This window comes from Parasteatoda tepidariorum, chromosome 6 (assembly GCF_982258835.1).
Source record: "Parasteatoda tepidariorum strain Cologne lab strain chromosome 6, Ptep-v5.0, whole genome shotgun sequence".
Lineage (NCBI taxonomy): Eukaryota > Metazoa > Arthropoda > Arachnida > Araneae > Theridiidae > Parasteatoda > Parasteatoda tepidariorum.
The window spans coordinates 86,580,795-86,605,889 of NC_141760.1; the positions used below are offsets into that span (position 1 = coordinate 86,580,795).

At 27.6% G+C, this 25,095-nt stretch overlaps 1 protein-coding gene across 1 annotated transcript in view; it reads right to left on the reverse strand.

The window, feature by feature from the left end:
- LOC107446207 (beta-1,4-glucuronyltransferase 1-like) overlaps positions 1–23,798 on the reverse strand; it is a 213,822-nt gene extending 190,024 nt beyond the window's left edge. The window contains exons 1-2 of the mRNA XM_016060800.4: positions 23,542–23,798; positions 22,888–23,044 (exon numbers count right to left, since the gene is read on the reverse strand). Of these exons, the coding sequence (XP_015916286.2) occupies positions 22,888–22,959 (72 nt within the window). The 5' untranslated portion in view covers positions 22,960–23,044; positions 23,542–23,798. The remainder of the gene's footprint in view (positions 1–22,887; positions 23,045–23,541) is intronic.
- Between the last annotated feature and the right edge of the window lie 1,297 nt (positions 23,799–25,095).

Here is a 25,095-nt window from a genome sequence, read left to right on the forward strand (position 1 = left end):
AAGACTGGTAGTAATAGTCGTAGGAATAGTAGTAGTAGTTGCCAAAAGTCATTACTGAAGCACTACGGTAAGAATTACCGTGAGTTTTGGTGTGTATAGAGACAGGTATGTACTTTTAGCTACGTCGCACTGGAGCTGAACCATGGGCTATCTGCGACGGTCTGTGAAACACCCCAGAATATGATCCCCATAGAGCCAAAAATGTGTACAGTTCACCATATTTTACTAATTTTAACCACACTTTTTTCCTCAGAGTATAAATAACTCAATTTACAGTTTATTGCATGTCTGTTTCTATATTTAAAGAAGAATCATTCTTTAAAAATTCATTAAACAGACCTGTAACGGTAGTTCAATAAATTTTAATGCAATTAAGCACGAAAAATTTCGAATTTTATTTTGAAAACTTTAAATTTTCCTTAAAAAAAACATGTTTGTTCAAAGTAAACACCTTTAGCTAACAAATGCAGCTCAAATATAGTTCATAGATAAAAAAAAAACAATTAACCTTTATTCACGTGTTTACTTTACACTGAATTCATGAATGTATTATTTTTTTCTTTGCAACATTTACTTTTCGAATTGAAAACAAATATCTGTTTTTATCGTTTAATATAATCTAGAACTATTTTCTTGTAAATTATTAAAACGGAAACAACTGAATAAACATTTTCTATTCAAAGAACTTTAAAGATATCCGAGATGAATAGTAATAAGAAATTAAGCAAACACTGGCATAGAAATATTTTTAAAATTATTTATACTTTTAATAAAAATTATGTAAACTCAGGTTGTGAGAAAATGCTTCCTCCTTAAATCGCTTCATGAGGAATATATAATCTTACTTTCAATAAAAGATAAAGAAATAAATGCATTTTTGATTTCCGCATTATATTTATTGTTTACTTTAACCGTTAATACAGGCTCTAATTTTCAAAACTCATTTTTTCTTAGATTTGATACCAATAATTTCCAAGTTCCGTGGATAAAATATTATTTTTAAATTCACTAAGGAATCTTAGAAGAGATTTATTGCATTAACAACATTTAAAAATCGGTTTAAAATTTTATTTTATATCGGTTGAAAATTTTATATATTTTATGTATTTTATATCGTATGATGAATTAAATGATTAAATAAATAAAAAAGATGACGAAATAAAATACTATTTAAAATGCATTTGATGCGCCATTATTTATTTTCCTTTTTTAAACTGAGAGAAATAATTATATTTTCAAATTAATATTTATGTATAATTTTTTTTTGTCGCTCAAAATTAGCGCATTTAATTTAGCTTCGCCATTTAGTAAGTCAATTTTCGCACAAGTTAATTTACTTTCAGCAAGCTCAGTCATTTTAAGATATTTTCGATGTCAGTAGGAAGATATAGATAAGAAAATATCCCCATAGTGAGTTGAATTCGTGTTAATTATAAAGCCTCTTAAATCCCGAGGGCTTTAGTAAATTTAATGTAATTAGATGTAATAATTCGTAATAATTAGCTGTAATAAGTTGCTAACAATTCGTAATTTTGTATAAAATTTAGAGCAGTCTCAATTAAATTTATTTTAGCACGATTTAAAGCTCGCCTCAATATGAATGTCAAAAGTTTTTATTTAGAAGTTTACTTGTCCTCTGAATTAAATCTAGACTTAGCAATGCCGTGTTTTTAAAACTATATATTATATGCATTGTCTACTCATGGACGAAAATATTTAGTCATTATATTTGTGCATAAAGAAATATTGTTATTCTTTTCATATACGAATCTATAGAATATAAAATTTCTATATATTTAATTCTATATATTTCAAAATATTTAAACGAACCCAAACATCAACAAAAAATGGGACCAATGATAACATTATTTTGGAGCCCCCTATTCGAACTAAGTCCACGTAAATAAGTATTAAATTTTTTTTGCTCATTTTATACCGATTTTAATTAGATTTAGAGCTATTTCATTCCAGAATGCAAATCGTACTGAGTCGTGATGATTATATAGTTAGGAAAATATTACTCAGAAAAAATTATTAAGAAAAAAAATTAAGCCAGTAACCAAACAATTTCGTCAGCTAAATATTTATACTTTCAAATAGTCATAGGTTTTATTAAATTATGCTCACGAAAATTTGCTAGAAGGTTTTAAGAAATAAAGCTTTTATTACCATGAAATCATTTAATTTAGTTAAATACTATAATCAATTAGAAAATTTAAAAATATCTTATTTCTACAAAAATAAAAACAAATTCATTAATTTAAAATCAAAATCAGACATTCAAAAGATTAATATCCAGTAAAAATATTTTTATTTTCTTTTTCTGAAAATAATACATTTATGAAATGCTTTTTTTTACTTTCTTACATGTTTCTTTTCATACTGTTTTTAAGATTTTACGAAATTCAGGGCTCCTGAAATTGAATGGCCACAAGACCAAGCTTGGTCAGCTTTTGTGGCCATTGGGTCTCCATGGCCCTCACGTCTTACAACTGACTTTATTTTTTCTTGCAAAGCTTTACTTTTTCTTTAATTTTCTTTATTAAATGTTTGATATTGAGCAGCAATTTAAGTTAAAAGCTAAATTTAATAAGCAATGTAAAAGAAAATGCTCCATGGCACTTTTTCCGCGTTAGATATTTTCTTTCAAGATACAGTAAGTAGAAGACAAACTGTTGTCAATTTAGACGCATTATGTGGAAAATGAATCATTTAGGCTTTTTCCCTCAGAAACATATTATAAATGCATCACGCATTTGCGCATCAATTTATATTCCCGAATGAAATTACATATCTGGCGCGTGGCTAGTATAGTTATAGCTAAAGATTAATAGGTTTGCATGCTTCTAAATTACGGCGAATTATCACGAGCGAGTATCCTTATTTTAAGGTACAGTACTACACTTTAAAATAATCCAGCATAACTATAAAAACGTTAAAAAATTTCAGCGATCAATAAGATGAAGAATTTAAGTTGAAATAAGTTTTATATCTTTATTTTATTTTATAATTTTGTAAACGTCATTGAACACCCGATCCAATTTTTGAGTTAACGGCTACCAATGTTCAGCGCTGTAGTCTCGTAATTTTGAACCTAATTCAGAAGACAAGGAAACTCCTGGGTTAAGTATTGGGAGAAGTATGCCTTCGTGGAGAACTTTTTGATGGAATTAACCAGTATTTGCGTTACGTGGTGAGAAAAATCACGAAATCCACCCAGGGTAAGTCTGACAACAAGGAGACACTAACCCATGATCCGTCTACCACTGAGGATATTTTATGTCAGTACTGCGGTCGATGTAAGCCGGGTGCGGATTCGTGTCAACCAGCCATTGCTGGAATTCGAACCCGGTTCACCTCATTCTGACTCTATCTCCCGAGCTCCCACGGCTCCATCCGGTACATTTGTGAGTACAGGACTCTATAATGACTGCTGTTTATTGACAACGAAGGCTGGAATTAACACGCCAGTATCGCAACTGGACATCTACAGATTGGTCGCTTTTTTTCAATGAGTCAAGTTTTGTTCTCTATATGACAAATGGAAATTGGCTTATATGGCATGAAACGGTAAAAAATAAAGTTCTAAAAGAAATGAAAATACAAAATTCTAAAATAGTTCATTTGTCTGACAATTCAGGAACCAAAATTATCATTCAAGTACCAAAATTGTCAATCAAGTTGAATTTTTATTTTCAGATAGTTCTTCAGATCAAGAAATAATGTGTAAATTTATTTTGCCTAATTCGAAGCAACTAATAAGTTAAAAAATTTCAAGAACTACAATATTTACCTTGAATAAGTCGTCAAGTTTTAATGGTCCCTCAGGCAAAGAACTATGTTAACTGTAAAAGGTTACTTTAATTTGAGGCTCCTTTTTCTCTACACTGTTGTAATTTTTATTCTCAAATTATGGTAAAATAATTGACAGCAGTCTGCCTATCCAATTAACCATAAAGTTTACGGTAATGATTTTTTTTATCTTTATTCTTTTGAAACTGTTTTATAACTAGAATGGTTAACAAACCCTGAATACAAAACTCAACAGTTTTTTAGCCAATTTTAACTGGCATGGTTTCAAAACCTCAAAAATGAGATTTAACTGGACATTAGAGATAGTTAAGCAGATTATGGTGTTGCCTTCGATGAGTAAATGAAAGTAACGTATTCTTTTAGTTCTGCAGCTTCTCCGTATAAGATGAAAGCAGTTAATAAGCCGTTTTTTACACAGTTAACAGTTTGAATACCATCTTAATTATTGTTATTTGACGGTTTTGTTCAAATATGGTAAAATGACAATTAAATAAATTGTTATTTAACCATTTTTTTTCCGAAAAATTCCTAACAGTGTATAACGAAAGCTTTAATATATGTGTTTCAAAAGCTTCAATTAAAAGAATAAAATTAATAAGAATAAAATTTCTATTGTTTTTAACATTTCCATTGTTTTGAAATTCTGCATTTTACAGGTATTTGATTAAAATAAAATTTGTTTTTTCAATCAGAACTCGAACGAGAAGTCGTTTGAAATCTACAATATATTTTTTTAAATATCTTCAAAGAGATTCTTCCGTCTGTATTCGTTGTAAATTGGCAAACTTTTTGTGATTCTTTACAAATTGCTTAGCTTAAATTTATATTTTCAATAAATCAATTTCCGCAAATGAACTTAAATAGGTAAAAAAAAACTTCATTTATATTATTTCCTAACCAAAACAATTGATTGTATCAAAAAAATTCGACTTGATTTGAAAATTGCACTTCTGATACATGCCTTATAAGTGCAAATTTTGCTGAATTTTTTTGTTCTAAAATTGAACGAATTGCGAAATATTACATTACGTATAACGTGTAAATATTTAAAGAAAACTTTATACATGTTATTTCCTAGCAACAAGGACTGAATTGTGAATAATAAAAAAATTTTTAGCTTGATTTGAAAATTGCACTTCGGGAGTACAAATTTTTGATGAAATTTTTTTCTTTGGAAATTGAATTTTTTTTTAAACTATTACATGTAAATATTTGCATGTGCTACTATTTTATAAAACGCAAAAAATTCTTTAAGTCTACTTATTTCGAGTGGTAGGTTGTTACTTCACTTATTATTTATTATTCCATCGGATAAAGTAAAGGAGTAAAAGATTCTGCTAGGATGTGAATAAATTTCAGATTAGAAATATCAAACTTAGATTTTCGTTATTTTAAGAACAATCGTATACATATTTATCATTCAGAATTCGTTTCCCGTTTTTTCTCATTAATATTAATGAAATTATTGTAATAATTTGGGTCGAACAACCATTGCGTGACAAAAACTCACATAATTATCTAACCATTTTCATTTCAATATGCAGTTAAGACAATTTCTTTTAACTGATGAATCCAAATAAAATGAGATCGTAAGAATAACTTACGAACTTTACATTTGAACATCATTAAGCGACTTGAAATAATTCTGACTAAATTTTTTGAGTTTTTGCTAATTTTTACATGTAATTTTTACGTCTCGTTGGCTGAAGGTGGCGAAAGAAAATTAAGATTTTGATCACCATCTTACTTTTTCCTCTTTTTTTAAAATCGAAATCTTATGGATGAAATTCGATTTTATTGACGCCTTTTGAATAGAATAAGCCTCTAAAAATATTTTTTTTAAATGATATATTTTTTATGACAGAAACATAATAATTCTTTCAATTTTTATCAAATTTACAGCATGTATGTAATTAATGTAGTTTCTGTTGAACTATAACTGATTTCAAGGTAATGTTTTTTAAAAATTAATTTTGTTAAAGAAACAATTGAAGAGCTAAAGAAAAATATAAAAACATACATTGCTAACACTGCGTTAATATCTCTCCAAATATAATGTTGAACAACCCAAATAAATGGTGTGAAAGCACCTTTTTTTCAGAGGTAAAACATCAAACCAAATTAGTGTTCATCTACAACTTAAAGGGTGTGATTAAAATTTAAATACTTAAAATTGAATAAGTTTACACCTAACTTTCGCGCTTTCACATTACACCAGAGTTATTTTAATTTCCGAAAACAAAAATGATGGCGCGCTTTGAATATCAAAAATTCAAGAAAGAAAAATAGCGCATTACCAATACACTGTAAGAAATTTCAGATCTAATTACGGTATAAAGTCCCAGCACTTTGGGTGCATCATTTGTAAAATCCATTTTAACCGTAAAATATTATGCTGTAATTTTTACATTAATATTTATTTAATTAGAATGATTTAGTGATTTTATGGCAAATATTATTGTAGAAATTACGGTAAAGCAGATCCTCTGTTCCGTAACATGTTACGGTTAAAATAAATTTTAAGGTAAGAAGTACGGGCTACCTTGGTTCCAGTACTTTTTTTTCGTTATTTGATCCGTAATTTTTTACTGTGTAGTTTGCTTGCAATCCAGATTGAGCTGGTGAGAGTTTGTTTTCATCGAAGCTGGATTCTATAAATGATTTTATAGTGTATAATTTCGATGTGCGTTCATTCTACCAAGCCTAGTTCGAAATTGTCTGAATATTCTCACTACGCAAATGCTTGATTTGCAAACAAATTTTGTTTTAAGAATTAGTGTATAGGCGTTCTAAATCAATGCTTCTTACTTTATATTGTATTACAGAAATAACTTTATTGACTCTTACGAGTATTTTATTTTGCTATAAGTATACATTTGAGTGTTAATGATTATCGAAAATGGTGACGCGTACCTCACATCAATTGACTACTCGACTTTGGTGTAAAATAGGTGCCAATATTTTTGGCGACGAGTTACACTAAAAATTTATTAAATACAAAATTTCATTTTGAAAAGATGAGCAAGAAATAAATTTCCATAATTTAAGAAATATCCGCAGATTTTTCCATCACTTTTTATAATAAAATATGATCGATGGATCAAATATTACGAACTTTTTAGAATTCATGTCACTTTTTAATCCTTCGTTTTCAAATAATGGTATTCGCTCTTTTGATGTTCTGAATCTGATGAATTCTTGGTATTCGGACAATTTAAAGAATTTAATTCAGTTTGCTAGAGATTAACCTAATATTCCATTTCATTCTGTATGGAAAAATATTGATTCATACGTAATAATTATTTTTTTAAAGAATGGAGTATTAAAGATTTGCAGGATGGTACCAAAAATGACATTTTGTGTGATTAAGGAAAAAAATAAACTCAAATACCCTTTAGAATGCACCCCTACAATTATATTTTTCTTAAATAAAAGTTATAAGTGAATTTTAACAACCTTACTAACATTATATTTGTGAAAATATATATTATCCTTAATTTTTATTATTGTTTGTACAAATATTTATTATTGTTAAAAGAAAATTAGTTTTGATTGAGTTTTAACAGCGTAACTATTATTGTATTTGAATCTATCTTATAATTTAATAAATGCATCTCGGTAAGAACTTGATTGCAGGAGAAATCTTTCTGTCTGAATGCTTAACTGTTGTATAAGCCAACCCTCCAACAGCCATTGCAATATAAGGTTTCAAAAACTCCACTTTTAAAACAAAAAATACTGTGCATCACATTACTTCCCTTTAATTTAATGCTTAGAAAGTAGAGATAATATAAAATATTTAAAGAAAACATTTGTTATTTTCACCTCTTTATTTTTTTGTATTAGAACATATGAATGAAATTAGATTTCCTGAGATTTAATCAATTCATGTTGGGGTGAAAGGGGCTTTTGCGAAGGACGTTTGTGTTAAAATACGCTCTTATACACAGAAATACTATAACGCGATGACACTTTCAATTTCTTTGATATATATAACTAATAAGTTTCTGTTGTAGCATAACATATTGAACAAGAAAATTTTTTTTAACAAAAATGAACCTCGTAAGATTTAGATAGTTTTATGACGTTGAGAAATATATAAAAATATTGAGGATAAATAAATGGAAAGGCGGACTTGGTCTGAGGCGGACTTGGTCTGCTTTGAGCTGTAGTGCCAGGAAGAAGAACTTTGTGAGATATAGAGAGCGAATAATAAAATATAATAAAAATTGTGAATGGCATTTTTCAAATTTACTAAGAAAATTAATATTATTGAAGTTTATTGAGAAATTGAAGAGCCCCTGGTTTTTCAGAGTCATTGATGATATTAGGGGAATATATGATGTTAAATTCTGCTAGAGCAATCACCAAGCGATTAAATGAACATACCACATTTTGACTGCTTATGATCATATTTCCCCTCGACAGACAGTAAAAAAAAATTCAAAACTTAGTTAAGTCGCATTATATTATTTAGTTTAAATTTAATAGTTAAGGTACAGAGATAATATAAATGATTTAAAAAACGATTATTGAGAAAACTCCTATTAAAAAGTCATTAACTATAACTACATAGTAAAATACGTTTTTTATTCTTTTAACTTGTGTTACATCAAATGACTTTACATCCATTCAATATCTTATCCTAATAGCGTAAAGAAATCCCTTCCAATAACAAAATCTTCTTTGGAAGCTATTTCCTTTAAATGACTTCACTTTTACCACGATTTAACAACTTAACGCTTTAACCTCATTTTCCCCAGAGCATCATTAAAATGGGATTCTACAGATATCCATAGCAAACAATTAACCAGAATACTTTCAACTTACTGAAGTTAATGTAATGTAAATTAAGTCAAAATACTTTTTGAAAAAAGTTTCTTTATTTATCATTCGATTAATTTTAAGCATTTAATATTATTTTTATGTAGTTCTTTGGAAACTATATTTGGTGTCATCAAATTTCGAAATTACTAGCAACGTTACCCACCAGGTGGCACTTCTGACTGGTAAAATTATGAAGCAATGCTATTTGCTGCGTGTTACTATTCAAACTGAAGTATAAGCACAGATTTTTCTTATTTTCTTATTTTATCTTTCAATTACAGAATGCAGTAACACTTGCATTTATATTACATTCTAATTTTTAAGTAGTTTCTCAAATCGTGGATTATCTTTTAAGAACACCCGATATTAATTCACAGGTAAAAAAACCTGAAGAGTAAAAAATGGATCGATATTTTCCATTCAATTGCATGTTCTTGTATTTTAAGATTTAAAAAAATAAAATAAAATAGTAATGAATGTATGTAAAAAAAATTTTAAAAAACTATTTGCTAAGCTATTTTTAGAAAGCAAACAATTAAACATAAAAAAAAAACTATAAAAGTCTAAAAAAAATAATAAAGGGAGACTAGATTCACACAGCATTTGCTCTTTAAGACAAATAAAGATCTTTATTCTACTTTGTAAACATTTGAAGACTTGCAGCAATTAGGTTCCGTTAAAAAAATCTTTTAAATTTGAACTTTTGAATTTAAGAAAAAGTAAAATTAATTTGAAGTAAATGTTTCGCATAAAAAGTTTAAACATGACAAAAACTTTCTTCACAAAAGATGAAATTAAAAAAGTCGAAAAAGAAAGATGAATTCGTCTTTTTTCTTTTAAAAGCGCCTTTTTAAATTTCAATTTTTCCATTTCCTATTTAAAGCGATGAAATTCATTACCTTCAACATAAAAAAGTGGACAAAAAAGCCGAAAAAAAATCTAAACAATTTCATTATTTGACTTCTAGGAATTCGTATTCAGAAATGTTTTGCTTCTTGTTTTAATTTAAGAAGAATTCTAAGGGATATTTAATCTTTTCATAATTTAGTCTGTTGTATTAATTTACCAAATTTTGAAGCACATTTGTCATCGGAAGTAATAAAAATTGGCATATATTTAAGTCTTTGAAGTGTAATCACATGTGCAATAAAATTTGATTTAAAAATTGTTTTAAAACTTCAAAAATTAAACTAATTTTAATTTTAATTAGTATAACATTCGCTGAAAATCTATTCTTCGTAAGAGGTGGAAAAAAAAACAGTAAATGATCTATAAATCACTGAGCAGAACCATGAAATCATGCACAATGCTGAAAGACATATATTAAAATAATTAATAAAGCTAGAATAATTCCAATTTTTTTACTTATTATTATATTTTGGATCCTGTTGGTGGCTTTACGTTATTAAACTACGCGAAAACATGTTTTTTATTAGTTCATCCCCCCGAAATAAAGGTTAACTGGCATTCAGTATTATTTGGAATGATGCTGTAGTTTGAAGTTAACTCAAGATAGTCAAAATTTACCCCAATCAAGCGATTTTCCTTTCCAGGGTTTGTAAAAAATCTCTTTCTACGGTATCTATATTAAAAATGCTCAACATTCATACAGTTTTAAAAAATACTAATTATACTTATATTGGTATATATGCTACTTATTAAAACTATCCGGAATACCATAATACCGGCCTATTACCAGTATTAATTAAGCATCGCTGGCGTTAATAATAGTATGGCGATACTTAACATTTCTCCTCAACGAATTAGTACCAGTTCTCCATTAATTTTGCCTTTTAGTGTATAGTTTGAGTCACGGTGTCTCAGTGGACTGAGATGTCACAGTGAAGAACTAAGGTTCGATCCCTAGTGATGGCTTGAAGACAACACAGCTTCTGATCGGTATGTATTAGCTTGTCTGGGAAGTCCTCATATTGTTGGACACGAAATAGTACAGCATAAACCTCCGTGACTCTCCGGGGCTCACAGTGGGCTTTTGCCGAAATGCTTTACTTTTCTTAGGATATAATATTTATTTATTTCAATTGATACCTGCTACCAAAATTAATTAAGCATTATTGATGCCAATAATATTATGGGAAATTTTTACTTTTCTCTAAACAAATTTGTACTATTTTACGATTTATTTATTTAGTAAATAGTTTAGTTATTTATTTCGATTGGTATTTTTTACCAAAATTATTTATACATCTTTGGATTATAAAATAGGATTGCGAGCTTTTACTTTTCTCATAAATTGAACGAATTAGTACCATTTCTCCATTAATTTTGAGATTTAGTACATAGCTTAGTTTTTTGTTGGATTTAGAAAATTAATACCAGAATTAATTAAGCATCATTGAAGTTAATAACAGTATGGCGATTTTACACATATCTTCTAAATGAATTAGTATCATTTCTCCATTAGTTTTGCTTTTTAGTGCTTTGCTTCTTATTTTTTTATATCAATGAGTACCTATTACCAAAATAAACCAGGCATCATTAGCGATTTCTTACGTTTCTTCTAAAAGCATCAGTACAATTTCTTCATTTATTTTGCTTTTCTGCACAGGACTTTCGTTTTTAATTTCGATTACCGTTGATTTTAAATTATTCAGATTTATAAAAACACATTTTAAAAGTATAACTCTAAATAAAATAAGCACGTGGTTTCAAACAACTTAAGGAATACTAATTCGGAGAAGTAGTTCGCAGTTATACTACGTTCACGTTGATTCTTTAAATTCGCCTGAGATAACAAACGAAAAGTAATTAAATATGAAAAAAAGAGTATTTAACTCCTTTTTTGATTTCATGTAATCAACAAACTAGCAAATATCACTAATGCTGTCTTTAAAATATTTGATACAGCAGAATCATTTTCAGTTTAATTCATATCAATGTCAAAATCAATGAGACGATTCTATTTTTAAAACGTTTCTACGAAAAAATTAATGAAAAATACGATAAATTAATTAATTAATTCTAAATAAAATTTTTTGAGGATCTTCAGGAACTGGAGTTAACACACAAACCAAATCTTCATCTAATTACAACAGATAAAAAATATGAATACTTTAAAACCCTTACATACCAAACATATTATGTTAGAATTTATTTTTCAGTTGAATTAAAAATTTTAAGAAGATTGCTATTGACGCATTCTTTTAATATATTTAATATGGTAATGCTATAAGTGTACAACATGGTAATGCTATGGTAATCACTTCATATAAGGCTATTTTTCCAATTCAGCTGTTTAATTCAATTTGCAGCTATTTAAAAGAAAACACAGCAGGGCAATTCCACGGAAGTGTCAACTTTTAAGTGAAATTTTTTTTTTTATGAATTGCATATTTTAATTTTAAAAATATGTTCAAAAATAGCAAAAGTCTACATATTGCCGTTTCATTTTTGATAATTTTAAATTTTTTGAATCTGGCAGCATTCTAAAGTAATCACATGGCTGACAAGTGAATTGTTCACATTTGTGCTCAAATTGTTTTCTTGAAAAATACTTATAAAATAAAAGAAATGTATCTTTCTTTTGCAATATTTTGATAAAAATGTGCATATAGAACAAAATTTAAACATTTTAAGTTTAATATATAAAATAAAAGTAACTTCTTTTACGTCATTCCGTCACATGTTTTAATAATGCATAAATTTCCTGAGAACGAAGATAAGATGTGACATTGGCAAGTTAGATATAAAACCTCTTCAGAGACAACCTAATTTTCAAACTGTTGAAATTTTTACTGATTCTTACATAAATATTAATCCTGTTTATCTGTTACATTCTATTTATCATTTACATATTAATAAAACATTTTTTAAATGAAGGTTTTCTTCTACTAAACTTTTTGTCATTCCGTCACGGTCATTCCGTCACAGCAAATAGATGTTAATAACTGCTAGCCAACCTGAGGTTAATTTTCCAAATTCACATTTTGCATTGCTTACACATTATACTAAAAGTATACAATAGTTCAGAAAAATAATAGCTGCAAAATTCGCAGAAACTACCAGTTCTAAGCGGCATGCCAAAAGCTTGGTTGCCAAAATGTCATTTCGTCACGCAAATTAAAAGTTCGTAAAATTAAAAGTAAAAAAGATAGAAAATCCTGTTTTTTTAGTTTATGAAGAGCATTATGCCAATAATAATGATATGCATGAGAAAAAAATTTTTTATTTGAAATTAGATACATAGAAACTTCAAGTAATTGTTATTTTGCAAGTCAAAATGTCATTCCGTCACATATGGAATTGCCCAGCAGTGAAATTTTCAAAACAAAACTTTTATTTTAAACATAGTATGCGTGATTGATATTATTTTTTGACTCTCGTGTAAATTCAAGATTTTTTTTTCAAAGCAAAAGATGAATCTGAGGCAAAAAATAAATAAATACAATGAATTTGTTGCAGGAACACGTGGATTAATGGATCGTTGTAAGAACTTTAAAGGGCTTTTTCTCATTAAAAATACATATTTCCTGTTCATTAGGTCTGTATCTTTCTCAAGTTTGATCCACTTTACATAACTATTTAACAACATGCTTATTACTATAGTATATTTCTGTTGCATGTAGAATTTGTTTAATTGTTTTTTAATGTTTGATATTAAATATTTAGCAAACCATTATTTTTAAAGTATTATTTTCTCAATATGTAGCCATTTACTAAAAAGCAATGGTGCTTTTCCATTTTCGCTAGAGCAGTCGATAATGTCACCAATAAAGTCGTAAATATTTCAATAAAGTCGCCGGGCACAAGTCAACTGCTTACTTTCCTTTAGGTGACTACTTTTTTTAAATAAATAAAACGAATAAAAAAAATAACTGAATTTATTTATCTTGGTAAAATAAAAAACAAGGAAATTTATTGAAAAAACTATTGCATACTTTGGAACTTACAACAATAGTTTTTTTTTTTAAAGTAAATCAAATCAAAATTTTAAAAAATATGCTGTATCAACCGTTGAAAAGAGATTGTTTTAAGTCGAAAATAGTTGAACCCTGAGAGAAATACACATTCAATTACCTCTATAAAGCAAATTTTAAAAACTGTGTTAAATACATTTCGCAACATGTGCTGTAACAAATGTGCAGGTTGATCACTAAAATCTGCGCCCATCCTTTTAACTTGAAAATGGTTGCTACTATAATTATAAAAGAAAGTGTCTCGATATAGTAAAGTGAATATGCGCAACAAAATGAAACCACTTACTGTCCCACCTTGTGGAAAACTGTTGAGTTGTATACCGAAAATTGCGCAAAGAAATCAGACAACAAATAATTTTCCAGCACACTCTCTTTTTTAATCATCCATTCATCTCAAATTATAATAGTATTATAGTACCCAGGTAGCGCTGTAAGTACTCTGATTATGTAGCGCATAGCCACTTTATTACACCTATAATCCACCTAGTCGCAATTACAACTATTCGAAAGATACGAGAGTAATTTCAGATCTCAGTAGGCACCCTTAGGAAAACTAACTTTTCTCTTAAAACAATAATAGTGACATATACTCCTAGCTCTGCTGTGTTCTAGAAAAATGACAATCAAAATTTTCTCAGTTTGATATATGAAACATAACTTGAAATTTAAACATTAAAATTTGTAAACTATTACTGTTAAAACTAACTAAATCTCTACATCTCGAAATTAACATAAGCATTTTCAATTTGTTTCTTCCACTTTTTAATACAGAAAAATTTCAGGATCTATTCATTTTACATTCTGCTTTGCATGCAAACTTTCTTCGTTCCGGCAAGCATTTTTAAGATCAACAAGTATTCTCTAAGCTATTCCCAATAACTCGATATGAAAAAGAGTTTGAAATTCTTCCACGTTTGATGATCTAAGATCACGTACTTGAAAGAAATATTTTTTTTCAAACGATTTTAATTTTGTTTGTTCAACACGTTTGACGATAAACAACAAAACAAAAGGCCAGCAATATTAAAAACAGTTACTTATTTTTATTTATTAAATCTGAAATCTTTTTCATTTGACACCCAAAATAAATAACCAGATCGAATTCGGAACTCATTTTAAAAATAGCATTGTTTATTAAATTATTCATTACTTCTTAAGAAACCTCTATCCTCCCGCGTATACTTTGCCGTAAAGGGAAATAGTTGGAGAGGGATTCTAAATCTCTTTTTCATTAGTTTTTTGTCCTTTCTTTTTCAAAAAAAAAAAAAAAATTGCAACTAAGCAATACCGAAACTAAGCAAACTAAGCAACTAAGCAAAGGGAAATAGTTGGAGAGGGATTCTAAATCTCTTTTTCATTAGTTTTTTGTCCTTTCTTTTTCAAAAAAAAAAAAAATTGCAACTAAGCAATACCGAAACTAAGCAAACTAAGCAACTAAGCAAAGGGAAATAGTTGGAGAAGGATTCTAAATCTCTTTTTCATTAGTTTTTTGTCCTTTCTTTTTCAAAAAAAAAAAAAATTGCAACTAAGCAATACCGAAACTAAGCAAAGGGAAATAGTTGGAGAGGGATTCTAAATCTCTTTTTCATTAGTTTTTTGTCCTTTCTTTTTCAAAAAAAAAAAAATTGCAACTAAGCAATACCGAAACTAAGCAAAGGGAAATAGTTGGAGAGGGATTCTAAATCTCTTTTTCATTAGTTTTTTGTCCTTTCTTTTTCAAAAAAAAAAAATTGCAACTAAGCAATACCGAAACTAAGCAAAGGGAAATAGTTGGAGAGGGATTCTAAATCTCTTTTTCATTAGTTTTTTGTCCTTTCTTTTTCAAAAAAAAAAAAATTGCAACTAAGCAATACCGAAACTAAGCAAAGGGAAATAGTTGGAGAGGGATTCTAAATCTCTTTTTCATTAGTTTTTTGTCCTTTCTTTTTCAAAAAAAAAAATTGCAACTAAGCAATACCGAAACTAAGCAAAGGGAAATAGTTGGAGAGGGATTCTAAATCTCTTTTTCATTAGTTTTTTGTCCTTTCTTTTTCAAAAAAAAAAAAATTGCAACTAAGCAATACCGAAACTAAGCAAAGGGAAATAGTTGGAGAGGGATTCTAAATCTCTTTTTCATTAGTTTTTTGTCCTTTCTTTTTCAAAAAAAAAAAAAAAGAAAAAAAAAATTGCAACTAAGCAGATATTGGTTATCTACTCCATTCGTTAATATCTTTCGAAACTTGAACAGTACAAGGTTATCAACAAACTAAATGGGGAAAATATAGTTGATTTTAATACAAAATTTAATTTGGTTTTTCGGACAAAATTTTATTGCCAATGAAATGTTTTTGAAAATAGAAGTATATGCATTCGCCTGTTTCTTTTATTGCGTAATTTACTTTAAACGAATTTTTCAGCACCAGTCAAATTAATTTTAGTAAATTTAAACAATAATAAAAGTAAATTTGAAAATATCTCAAAGTGGAAACTGTACAGCAAATTACTTACTCGAAATTACCAACCACGGGATTTCGTTGCTTTATATTTTTGAAGAAAAAAATCCATAGAGTTCTATACATTATAAAGCTCTATTTTTCCTGGTCTAAATATTAAAGGGAAGCTTCTGATTGCTGCCTTTTTTTGAAAGGTAGAGAGCTGTGTAATTGCATTTAAAAAAATTATAAAAATTAAAACTAAAATCCAAGTTGATGAACAAAGGTAATACCAATTTGCGCTCAATAGCTTTAGTGTGCACACGATTAAGTGTTTATGAAAAAAATATTTAAGATTTGAAAATACAGAAAAAAATTTATGATTTAATGTTTATTTTCCATCTTTAGATAGAGACAATATAAAAAAAATAATAAAACAGTACGGAAGTTATAAAAAAGGCCGAATTTTAAAAGAGATTTTTTTAAAGAAAGATCTCAGTTAATAATTTTAGTGTTCAGTGTTTTAAAAATAAATAACCAAGAAATATCCAGTTGTAATCAAATAGACATTACTACTACTTAAAAACTACTATTAAAACTGTTTAAGCTTCTTCTTCAGAGGTTCTCTAGCTCATGAATAGCGCTATTTAATAAGTAATAAGTTATTGCCTGATTAAAAACCTCCAATCGCTTCAAAAATATGCCCCCAAATGTTAAAACTTGCCAGATGTGATGCTTGATTCACGTCTGGCAAGTCTTGAAAATGGGCGACTATTTTTGCTGTGCTTGAAACATGTCGACTGTTATTGACTATTTATTTGTTTTTGAAGAGAAGGAAAGTTTAATCAGATACTATCTTACAGCTACAGTTTCTTGGGATTATTTATTACAGTAATATATTATTTTTGTAACTGTTACTACAGAAAGAAATCAAAAATTTAAAATTATGCACTGGTTTTAAAGATTTTCTCATTGGATGAAAACTTTACCCAAATTGGCTTTTTTTTTTCTTAAGTTTAATGGCTACTTTAAATAGTTAAACATTTCATCCACTTTAAAGCCCAGAGGAATCATTAGAGCAAGGTAGTATTCACAATTTAAATTGATAGCTTTGCTTTAAATTTAAGGTACTCTAAAAACTCTTTTTCCTCATCTTTACAAAAAAAAGCTTTAAAAAAAAATACTTTTATAACTTACTAACAATTAGAAACGCAAAATGAATAAATTAAAAACGACTTACGAAAAAGCTTTTCCTTTGTATAAAACAAATACTGTTTTTTTTTTCTTGCATAAAAATGCGTCACATTATCTTTTCTCTCTAAAACTTTTCCGCCAAAATATTAACTTTTGAATTCCATTTCTAAGCAGAACTTAAAAAGCATAAGCGTCATGAAAAATAAATGGTTAGGTTCTTTTATTTAACCATCAAATAAAACAAAACGTAACATCACTACTCCATCAGGCACGTACAGAAAGTTGCTGACGAAGTTTAAAAAGTCTTCCCTGTTCTGACCCAACTCCTTGAGATTCATCCTTCCCCGTTCTCACACGAAACAGCCCACTCACATTAAAAAAGAAACAAGGAAAAGACGAATAGCTGAAGTAGCTGTTAAAGAAAGAAAAAAAAAGGATAACTGCCCGCGGTGGTTTGAATAATTTAATAGAATGCTGAAATACAGAGATGATAAAAGAAGATGATAAAAGAAAAATTATGAAATGAAGAAAAAATCGTACTACGAAAAATTATTTTCTGAAAAGAGGTTTAACCCAGGACTTCAGAGTCGGAGTTGAAAAGATTTCTGATTCCGGTAATTAAAATTTAGTTCCTAACACGGCGGTTCGCAATTTTTTTTCAGCTAGGGAACTCTAAATGATCGATCTTCTTTCGGTGAAAACCCGAGACTTAATGGATTAATTTCATCATCAATTGTGAATCTATAATAAAAGGGCTATTAATTTTTTAAAAAGTAATTTCTTTCTTCCAATGCCCTCTCGATTAACACTGGTCATTCAGGCATCAGTAGGGCAAATTTGTACCATACTAGTTGGGCCAATGTTGCTCCCACAGTAAGGACAGATAGTGCAGGAAATGAAAGAGGATGCCAGTTAGATGTCAGACAATGCCTTGTCTGGTATTCGAGCCCATGATCTTTCTGATGTGAGGTCAGCTCCCTGACTACTACACATCAGCTCAGGTTTTTTCTTGAAATATTTAATGAATGAAATTTTATTAATTATTTTGAAAATATTTAATGAATGTATGAAGAAGGAATTTTTTTTCCATATCGTTTTCTTCAATACTAGTCTTAAAGTTAGGCTTAAAATTAGGCCCGAAAGTTGATTTTTCATCAAGTATAGTTTATAATTTGATTTAAGTGTGCGCATAAACTGAAATTGAATAAGCTGAAATATGGTTTTAGTTTAAATAAAAATGGTGAAAAGTGGGGAAAATAGATGTCGAGAATGGTTATCAGAGAAACATAATTCTTCATTAAATGAATAATTCCAAGAAACTGAAGCGGTAAGATATTACCTAATAGAAAACTTCATACCCTTCAAAAATATACAAAATTGAAATGACAGTCAATTTTGTACACTTTTAAAGCGTAAGAAGTTTTTCATCAAGTAATATTTCTTCATTGTTATTTTTATTTGGTGTGAAAAACTGTAGCAAATTTTCATAAATATCTTTTTCATTACTCATTCAATATATTGTAATTAGAAAAAGCAATTTTAAATTTTACTTTTCTTTCTTCTTTCGTAAAAAAATGAAATTTTGAATAAATAATGGATAATTAATTAAATATAAAATTAATGACAGTTTTAGAAATTCTTAATTGATTAAAAATACCTTAACTCTCGGAACCCCTGTGACCCTTCCATGGAACCTTCTGGTTCCGCGGAACACCATTAGGGAACCGCTGGATTAACAGAAGAAAAAAATTCTTGCTATTATGAAAATTATTTTTGATTATGTGAAAAATATAATGAAATATTTATGATTATAATAATTCTTACAATGGAATGAAGAAAAATGTATTTAAGTTTTTCCTGCAAATAGTACAATTTATGTTAGTAAGAAGTTCGCATTATAATGCACATGATACTATAGAATTTCAAAGTATTAAAAGATATATTTTATTAATTTGGCTCATAAATTCTGAAATCCATTTTATTTCTGGGATCATTTTAAGGAAAATTTTGGATCTGATTACAGACCCTTCATAAATTCTTTTATATTAAAATTAAACACTTCACTAAATACTTTATCGTGAAAAAAGGACACCACATAATATTTTTTAATTTAAAATTGGAAACTTCTTTTATAATTGGAGTCTTTGGCGTTTTCAATTCATAATTTTGAAACTAAAACTTCTTGAAAAGCATGCTTTTAGTTAAAATAATTTTCACAAAAACTAGACCCTTTTTTCATATTTATCAAAATTCGGCCCTGATAGAAAGGAACTGGTTCGAATTTTGGTAATAATTTTCTAATTCTGTACTTTAGATTTAAAAAAGAAGACGGTTTATAAAGATAATTTGAAAAGAAGATAGAAGATTTATTTAGAAAATTACGAGTAGATTTTTTCACGAAACCAGGACCTTTAAATTTGGTTAATTCACTGATTTTTGTGGTCTTTTTCATATTTACAAATTCATGACACTTTTTCACAAACTGCCAAGATTACGATTAGATTCTTCAAACTTTTACAAAAACAGGACTTTTTACAAAAAAGTTTAGTTGCAAAAATAATTAAAAAGATAATGCAAACGAATTTAAAGGATTCTTATAGGTTTCAATTGTTTCCTAACCGCCACAATTAGTATTTATCATCACAGGTAAATTATGTTCAAGCTAAATTCTGATTATTTTTTTTAATAACTAGAGGTTCTCTATTCTGTTCTGGAGTTTGATTCTGTTCTCCAATCGTTTTCTAACTTCTACAGAATTTAGATGGGCATATCATGGCTAAATCGAACTTATCATCAAATTTTCTAACATTTCGCAAGTGGTGACATTCGCACTTTGTTTTTCATTTTAGATCTGACAAAAATAAAAATTAAAATTTCTCTCTAGTCTACTTAAAAAACATAGTTTTTAAAATCTTTATTTCATTTATTTTCTTTCTTTCAACCGCATGCTGTATCATGTTGGTGAAAAAAATACCGAATGGCAGTTTTGAAATTGTACACATTAACATTTATATTATGTAATTGATATCCTATTCTGATTTTTAATATTACAATGTAAGTTATAATAAGTTTCGTGAAAACACTTTTAGAAAATTTTTGTGGAAAACCGTCATATTACAATATTCATAAATGTATGATGCTATTTTTAAGAATGCCTTATTCGAAACTGGCAAGCTTGTCATTGATCAATACTTTTTTATGCGTTTCCATTGATAAATATTTGTATATTTAAGTGCGATATTTTATAGTTAAGGTTACCAATTTTTTTAGAAAAATACTTTGGGATTTTTCTAAAAAATTCTTTAAAGTAACGTAATTTGTATATTTTATTTATTTTTTTTTTCTTCAAAAAATAAATGCTTAGTAAAAAATTATCCATAGCATAAAAATTCCCAACGATAGTTGAATTTCTTCGCAGTGTAATTTCGTTTTTTCATACCATAATTAAATTAATTCATATGCCAGTTCAGTTGCCTAATGAAAACGAAGTCAAGTAATGAAACACTGCTATATGTGTTTGACTAATTGAAAATCCGGTTCTTAGTAACGTCAACCTCATTTTACTATGCACCAGGCAGATCGACAACGTCTCTGTAGTATTTTCTATTTAGCCTAATAATTTTCAATCTTTTACAATCATTCCATGTACCTTTAGACTCGTTAAAATGTGCGAAATTTTACTCAGTTATCCTGAATTTGTTTAGGCTATTTGCAATCAGCTTTGTTTTATAGCGGCGCTTTGAAAAGAGAAACGTCAGACTGATTTATCAATTAAATATGTATTTTTAAATACCCCTTCATAAGAATATAAAAAATATTTACAAAAATTCCTGACTATTTTCGAAAAAAATTTTTTTTTTAGCATTGCGATGCATTTTTCAAACTAACTATATTTAAATAATACTTTTGGCATAATAAATAAAATAATAAGAGATAAAAGAAAATAAAAAGAAATCATCTTGTTTTGGTAGAATTTGGATATAAATTTTGTCAGTGATAATTTTCCTTTTTTACACGCGTGTATGATACCAATAAAGCAGCATTGATTAAAGTCTCTGAAAAGCAGGGAGGATAATGTTGTTACCCTCTATCTGATAATGTCTGTCCATAAATTATTAAAAAATAATAATAATAAATAAATAAGTAAATAAAATAAAAAATAGGAAGAAGTTGATTTATTGTGTAAGTGCCTGAGTGAAAATAATGCTTGAAACATTTTGGAAGGGGGGGGGGTAATTTTGCTATAAATTCTAAAATTATCTAATTATTTTTTAAGAAAATATTAGAGGATATTTGTTACCATTCCTTGAATTATATGTATTCAAATATTATTAATTCCTGATTTAATAAACGAGAAAATAATCTTTAATGAAGAAAATATAACGCATAAATATTTTCATATGCATAGAACATAAAATATTCATTTTTCTTTTTTCACAAGTGAATAGTACCAATCTAGCAGTTTACTAAAAACCCGTTGATAAACGAGAGGGGTAAAGTTGTTTATCCTACTCAACTTGCGTATCAAGAACTAAGCAGAAAAACGACTAATACATAGAAGCTGATTAATTCTTCGAATGCAAGAGCGAAAATACTCGCTCGAAGAATTTTTTTTTTTTTTCTTCTGAGATGTTGAAATTCTCGGATAAGCTGGGACTAATTTTTAAGAAAATAGTTTTTACTGAAATTTTGTTTCTAAGTTTAACAGTTTATTTTGTCAAGCTGCATTTCTTAATACAAAAATATTTTTAATATTTGCTTAAATTTGACTTGTTTATAAATATTTTTTATCGAAAAATGAATGGATGTAATGATAATTTAAATAAAAAAATATCAAAATAAGTCATTTTTACTATCAATGAATTTCCTTTTACCCGAATATGTGTAATGTTGTTTATCTCGCTCAACTTTAAGAGTTAAGTCGAGAGACAGAAAAAAATAGGAAGAAACTGATTTACTCCGCGAATTCAACGATAAAACTACTAGCAAGAATTGTTAATCATTATATTCCTAAAGAATATGCAATATTTTTCAAGAATATGCAATTTATAATATTCATTTAATGAATATTATAGATAATCATTTTATGATGTTATAAATGTGATCATATTATGAATAATAGAATAATAAATATATTAATAATATTGATATTATGAATATTATAAATGTAATATTTTTAATAATATGAATTAAAATAGACTATGGAGATCTGAAAACAGTAATTCTAATCAATTTCTGATGTACTTATCTCTTAAAATCTGCATCTAATAAATTGCATAAGCTCAATAATAAATACATAAGTTCTATTGAGGCATTTAGCTAACTCCATTAAATAATATTTGATACTGACTATAAATCAGCGATTCTTTATTAATAATGTTTGATCATAAAAATAATTGCGGTTAAATGCATGTTAAGATCATTTACTATATAAATCTTGAAAAACAATACATTTTCAATTAATTTATTAATTTGATAGTTATAGTTTATGAATCGAAAGAAATCATTTTTGGCGAGAAATCATCATCCGCGAAAGAAAACATTTTTTGTTTTCTTCTCTCAACTTAGATTGTCCTGTGAGAGTTTTTAAAACTCATACTTATTGAGTCTTATACGATTTATGTTAAGTACTTAAAATAGTTGAAGTTAACACTTATAATCTAAATGTGAGAGCAGAAAAAAAAAACTTTTGTGAAATCACTTACCTGAAGAATTGCGATAACAACAACCAGAAGAATGACAACTCTTCTCCATAAAGCTGTCATATTAGTCATCATTTATTTTTTACTTACATACTCTCTAACGATAAGATTATTTTAATTAGTAGAACATTTGAAGTGACCAATTTTTGCAGCACAACACCTGTAATATAATAAAACAAATAATTTTTATTAGCATTGAAAATTATGAAAATGTTTAAGTAATTTATGATTATTGAAATTATTATCATCATTATGATTATTATCATCAACAATTAAGTCATTTTTCTTAATAGTATGTAAGTATTTGTAAGGAAATAATTCGAACTTTAGTTCTAAATGAGAACTAAAATTTTTATTCTAATTGAGAATTTAAAGTGTAATTTTAACTAATTGAGAACTTAAGTTTTCTAAAGTTAGGGGAAAATATAAAGTTTCTATAAAATATTTTTATCTCAATTTGCATTTGATACTACAAAGAGAATCTGGAATAGAAAAATATTGCAAGCGAATTTTAAAGTTTTTGTTTCATATTTTGATTAAAAATTTCCAAAAAAGAAAGACAGAAATTACGCTGAAACTGTATGTTTGTTTGATCTTTCATGGACTTTTTTGTAATTATTATTTCACACGATTATATTCTGTAATGAAAATACTAACTCATTTTCTATTCTACATTTTTTGAAAATGTTCTAATACTTTTCAATGACCATTTAAAATTTATACTTCCTTTAGAAAAAAAAAATTAAATATATAACAACCATATATTACATGAACGGGGAATGGTTATTCGCATGTTTTATTTATGTTAAGATACATGCGGCGCGTATTCACGACTAACATTTTCCCGAAACCTAATCCATGCTCCGTTTCATTCGCTTGTGAATACCTTACTGATAGTTGCTCAGTTTTGCAATATCAACTCCATCTTTTCCGTTGAATTATTTTACGTCCGATAGATGGCGTTAAAGTCAGCGCTCGATATTTTGTCCCGAGTAGGGGAGGGGAGAAATAATATTTCATTTTCTTTAAGGCTGTTGCTTGGCTGACCGCTTTTTTAATAAATAGAGGCATTTGATTGGTCGATTACATCATCGTTTTCATCGTTATCGCATAATCGTTTTGTCAGGTTTACTAGAATGGCGCTTTTAGCATTTTTGCTTGGCAGAATTTTAATAACGCGCATGCTCAGTTTGATAATTTATTTAAACCAATCGAAGTACTTCGTAGACAATGAATATAGATGCTTGTATCCTCTCCTTTGCTTGCGTATACTCAAACAAAGACATAAAGATGGAAAGATCAATCACTGTACCAAACAGATGTCAGGGTGAACGAAACGGACACATCACCGGTCTCTATTTTTTTTATTTGATTTTCATAAATTGTTATGATAAATAATAACATTCTGTCTCTGTGCCAGAAAAATCTGAACAAATTTTTTTTAAAGATTTATAATTTGTAAATTTTAAATGAAAAAATTAATGTATTTTAAAAAATTGATTTTTATATTGTTCTGAAATTCAAATACTTGAAATAAATATTAAAAAAACAATTTAAGCTTATTAAAAATATATAAAAAATATAAAAGTAACTAAAAAATAAATAAAATAATTAAAATAAAATAGAACAGTTTTATAAGCAATCTAAGCTGCCCAAAGCATTTAATTTCATGAAGAACAATAAATTGGAAAATGTTAATAATTGCTGAGATAGAGTCTCATAATTGCCTGTTAGCGTTCAGTTAGTTAGTTATTAAAACTTTTTCATGGTTTTCATTTGTGCGTAATCTAAATTCTAATTATTTTCATTCAAGAAGTCTTTCAAAATATAATTTCATTCCTGTATTTAAATTACAAGTAACTTTGATATCTGGGTGGCCTACAAAAATTCAAAAAAGTACAAAAAAAATTTAGAGCATTTCACAGCATTTACTATTTATCAAAGATGATTAAAAAAAATTATTGATTATTAAAAAATAATTTTATTGCGATAATCAACATTAAGCTGGAAACCTATTACTATTAAGCAATTTAAAAGACTTTTTCGTGGTTTTCCTTCGCATGTAACACAAATTTGATTACTTTAATTTAATCTTCATTAAAATAAATTATTCTTATAACTTTCATGAATATGATTGTATTCTGATACTTAAATTGTTAATTACTTTGATCTCTGAATTGAATTAAGCATAATAAGGGTGTTTCATTACAT